Source organism: Nanorana parkeri, unplaced genomic scaffold (genome assembly GCF_000935625.1).
Source record: "Nanorana parkeri isolate BGI_ZX_2015 unplaced genomic scaffold, ASM93562v1 scaffold923, whole genome shotgun sequence".
In the NCBI taxonomy this organism is placed as follows: Eukaryota; Metazoa; Chordata; class Amphibia; order Anura; family Dicroglossidae; genus Nanorana; species Nanorana parkeri.
This window is the reverse complement of record NW_017307191.1, coordinates 663,858-668,484: the sequence shown is the minus strand read 5'-3', so window position 1 is coordinate 668,484 and position 4,627 is coordinate 663,858. Positions and strand designations below refer to the sequence as shown.

General features: G+C 48.6%; 1 protein-coding gene across 1 annotated transcript in view; it reads left to right on the top strand.

Annotated features, from left to right (window-relative positions):
• Positions 1-4,627, top strand: part of LOC108795017 (NACHT, LRR and PYD domains-containing protein 3-like) — a gene marked incomplete at its 5' end in the record, with an annotated part of 35,241 nt that extends 30,614 nt beyond the window's left edge. The window contains one exon of the mRNA XM_018566184.1: positions 4,540-4,627. Coding sequence (XP_018421686.1) covers positions 4,540-4,627 — 88 coding nt within the window. The remainder of the gene's footprint in view (positions 1-4,539) is intronic.

The window sequence follows — 4,627 nt, the reverse complement described above, 5'->3', positions numbered from 1 at the left end:
TTACGCCGCTGAAAACAGTGCATGCCAAAACTCCAAGATTTGGTCTGATCACTAAGGTTTTCATTGCCCCTGAGCATGAAAGGGTTAAAATGTTATATTCCAAGTTTTTTTAGGAACTAGACAATAGATGATTATAGGTGATCATACACGGGGGGGAATCTGATTTTAGTGCAATGAGCAATCAGAGCCTCTTATGAGCTTCCTGTCACCTTAGATGACCGTCATCATGAATCAGTGTCTGGGGATCTCCCCATTACTTATGAGTACAGAGCTCTGCAGAGATAAATACAATAGTAAAAATTAGGGATACCGGTACTGGTATTTCTGTATCGAGTAAGCGTACCGACTTTTTTTTTTTTCGTTACTCGCCGATACCGAATTCTGAATACCGGACGTCCCATTCAGGAAGCCAGGTGGCGTGTAATGACTCGCCACCCGGCTTTCCGATTAGCAGGGAAGCCGACCCATGCTTCTCGTCACGAGGCGATGAGAAGCATGGAGCCGGCTTTCTAGCCAATCGGGCAACGTGTATTGACTGATTGGCCCGGGCAGCCAGCTCCAGAAAGCCGAGCACTGTGTCATTACACTGCGCCCGGCTTCCTGATTGGCCAGCTTCCCGACCAATTGACTGGGAAGCTGGCTCCATGCTCTCTCGACACCGCTGCCCGGCTTCTGGATACTGGAAGTATCGGGCTAGGCATCAGAGCATTTGGGCGAGTAAGAGTACTCGGCATCGGCACCAATACTAGTATCGGTGCACCCCTAGTAAAAATAACCCCTATACAATAGCACAATGCGAGTCATGTCCTCTGTTATTTTCTTTTTTCATCAAATATATTCAATCTCATTCATTAGAACTGCTCTATGTTACCCCACAGCCTCCAATCAGTACTCCCTCAACTAGTGGATAGCAGCTCAAAAAATAGGATTTTGAGACAAACAGTAAAATGCATTTCTTAGGGTCTATTGAGGTACACAGCAATATACTGTTGGGTTATGCTGTCTCCAGCAGGAAAATTAGACACTAGCAAACATAAAAATTGTAGGCCGCCCTAGGATAACCCCTTCTACCCCTAACATACCTCATTTTTGTGGTAAAGCAGTACAAAGCACACTATCATAGAGGGACAACCCTCAGTGGAGATCCAATAGCTCTATAACCAAGAGATTAACTGCCTTAGTGATCAGTGACCTTCTAATGGCCTTAGTTAAGGTTCAATAGAATAATGTCATGGCAAAGACAGCTACAGTGCAGGGCCTGTCAAAGGGAACAGAATTCTACGGAGGGCCTCTAGACGCTTTTTGCTGGGTCCTTAAAGAGAGGTGCATCCTCCACTGGGATAGGAAAAGCTTTAAGATGGGATATTGGAGGATCCACAAAGGGGCAAACAGGTACAAAGCTAGTAGATACTTGGAAGGTAGAAATAGCTTTTCATGATTTTTCCAGTCTCCGTAAAGGAAGACTGCAAACAGCAGGTACACTGGAAGGGTCTTGGAGGTCTTAGGAGCCCTAGAGCTTAGACTGGGGTCAGCACTGGTGGAGGCTACAGGATGGTCTTCGAGTTTAACCCCTTCATAACTGAGGCCCTTTTTTCAATTTTTGCACCCATGTTATATTCCACATTTTAGACCTGAAAATGACGTAAAACCCCCCAACATTATATATTTTCTGAATGCCAAGACCCTATAGAATAAAATGGTGTGGGGGGGGGCGGCCCCTTCTTCGGGACGCAGAAGCGATCTGGCGACAGGTAAGTCGCCAGGATCGCTTCTGTTGTAAAGCCGACAGTCGGCTCTACAAGTTTAAACAGAGTCCCGGCGGCAAAAGTCGCCGGGAGTCTGTTTAAACAGCCCCGATGCTGGCGACGTACACTGTACGTCGTCAGTCACGAAGGGGTTAAGAGTGGTGCATACTGCATCTATAAGGTGAAACAATCTCTTTCAGTTTGGGACTAATGGAAAAAGACTATTAACTAGTTAGGTGCAGGTTCATCTGTCAGGATCTTTGGAGACTTAGCGGCTGAAGGCTCAGAGACTGCTTTTGCCTGGGGCAGATCGGCTAGAAATTCTGCAGGGGGGGGGGCAGTAGGCTGAGAGACTGCTTTTGCCTGGGGCAGATCGGCTAGAAATTCTGCAGGGGGGGGGCAGTTCAGGAGTACACTTTTGGCCTCAGAAATTATGAGTGCTATTTGGCCCATAAAGTCCCGCATAACTGTAGTGAAATCCTCCCTGGATATCACAGAGGAGACCGCCACACCCAATAGAGCTAAGGAAGACTCCAAGAATGAAAGATATTAGCAGAGGGCAAAATTCCAGGCTGCCAGTGTTGGGCACATCAGGGGGCCACACTGCAGGCAGCACCGGATCTGTCGGTGGAGTATAAGCTGGGGGCACATGGTACAGCAGAAGAGTGTCTAGAGCCAGAAATGTTGCACCACAAGGCAGAAGGCAATGTAGTTCAAGGTATGAGGCTAGGCCTCTGATACTCACAAACATAGCTGCTAGTGTAGCAGATGTAGGGTCTGAGGGGAGTTCCACATGTCTCTTACAATCCGGGTCGGCATCGGGAAGGTACTTTCTCAATGCTCAAATGCGGTAAAGATGATGACATCAGCACTCAATTTCTTAGCATGAAAGGAAGAAGGAAAGTTAACAGCACCAAGTGGTCGTAGTGATGAGGTAGCGTCTGATGCTCGGCCCGCATGGCCTATTCACAGTGGCGGAACTACCGGCGGTGCGGCCGGTGCCGCCGCCCGGGGCCCAAGGCAGTGGGGGGGCCCACTGAGATCCACTCCCGGGATTGTGGCCACTGGGCAGAGGAGACTGAGCGGGGCCCTTTAAAGTCGGCCGCGGCGGTTGCGATCACTTTTTCCGGCACAGGAGCTTCTGAGCAAAGGGGCGGGTTCTATGACTCACCTCCTCTCCCGGCCGCGTCCTTAGTAACAGGCGGCGGGAGAGGAGAGTGTGTCTGTGTCGCATGCCCCGCCCCCTGCACACTGTGTGGCCGTGATGCTGGATCCTATACCGGGTGAGTCTGAATGGAGGACTGAACGGCCGCGAGGGGAGAGGGAGGCAGTGGGCGAATGTGCTGCAGGGTGTCTTGTTGCGGGGGTGTCCAGTATATGAGTGCAGCCCTGTCTGGTATATATTTTCAAAGGGGCCACACTTCATTATTTACATTGCCTCAAGATTTTGCATACAGTACTTTTAAAAGGGTGCACTGTGCAGTGATAAGTGGGGCCCTGTATGGGGGAGTGGGGGGGGAGGAGGGGTCTTGTGAAAGTGGGGTTGGGGGTCCCTATACATGTGTACACTGAGAAGTGAGGCTCTGCATTGGGGGAGGGGGTCCTGTATATGTGTACAGTGAGAAGTGGGGCACTATATGTGTGTTGGGGGTCCTGAATATGTGTACAGTGAGAAGTGGGGCACTATATGTGTGTTGGGGGTCCTGAATATGTGTACAGTGAGAAGTGGGGCTCAGTACTGGGGGAGGGGGTCCTGTATATGTGTACAGTGAGAAGTGTGGCTCAGTATATGTATGTCACGGAGGGGTCATGTATATGTGTACAGTGACAGGTATACCTGTGAGGCTCAGTATATGCATTGAGAGCTGCGCAGCTGCCATTGACTCTGCACAGACCACCTGTCAGCCGCACAGCCACCAATAAATCAGCACAAACCACCTTTAACCCCACACAGACCACCATAGAACCTGTAAGCCACCTGAGATTAAACACAAAAAAAAACAAATACTCTTTTCACCTTTATTAATTCTTTGGTGGTTAGCAGGGTTAGTTATTCATGAGTCTTTAGCACTGAGGCATACCATGGCCCTGGACTTGAAAAGTGCCCTGCAATTACCTTTTACCAGTACACGCAAGTCTGTAAAGGGTCACAATGCAGATCCCAGTGCCCAAAGGTCACATTCCAAGCTAACCCCACATGTCCAGTCTAGCTGGTTCCAGATATGGCCTCCAAAATCAGACTGAGGAAAGGACAATCTGGACAGCTGCACACAGAGGCCAGCTCAGCAGCAATGTAGCGAGAATCTTCATTACAGGGGAAAAACGTGAAGAATAAAGTAGCTAGCAAGAGCAGGAAATAGACATCCATCCTCCTAGGACACTAGAATAAAACATCATGCTGGGAGTAGTAGTACTGGGAGTAGGAGGGGCTATCCTGAGCTGGCCCACAGTTTTCTGTTTGCCATGACCAATCCTCCTGTAGGCAGCAGTATAACCTGACAGTATCTGAATTCCTGCATCCTTCAATGGACGAGAATTAAGTCTGAATGTGATTGGTGAATGTCGGACATCACAGAACAGATCTTACAGGACAAATGAGCAATGAGGAGGAACATTCCCTGTTTTATAGTCTGATATCTCCCATCAGTCTCCATAGTGCAGTGTCACCTCTTAGGTAATAAAGTCCTACAAGAAGGTGACAGGTTGGTGTAATATAGAAGTTCTGGAGGATGCTGGGAAATAGTGTGAGAGTGATCTGCTGAGATCTGACGACCATTTATATCCTCTCTTCTAGGATCCAAGACATTCACATATCAGAGGAAGCAAAAAGAGAACTAAAACATCTGGAATCTATCCGGCCAGGACTGAAGATTGTTATGTGA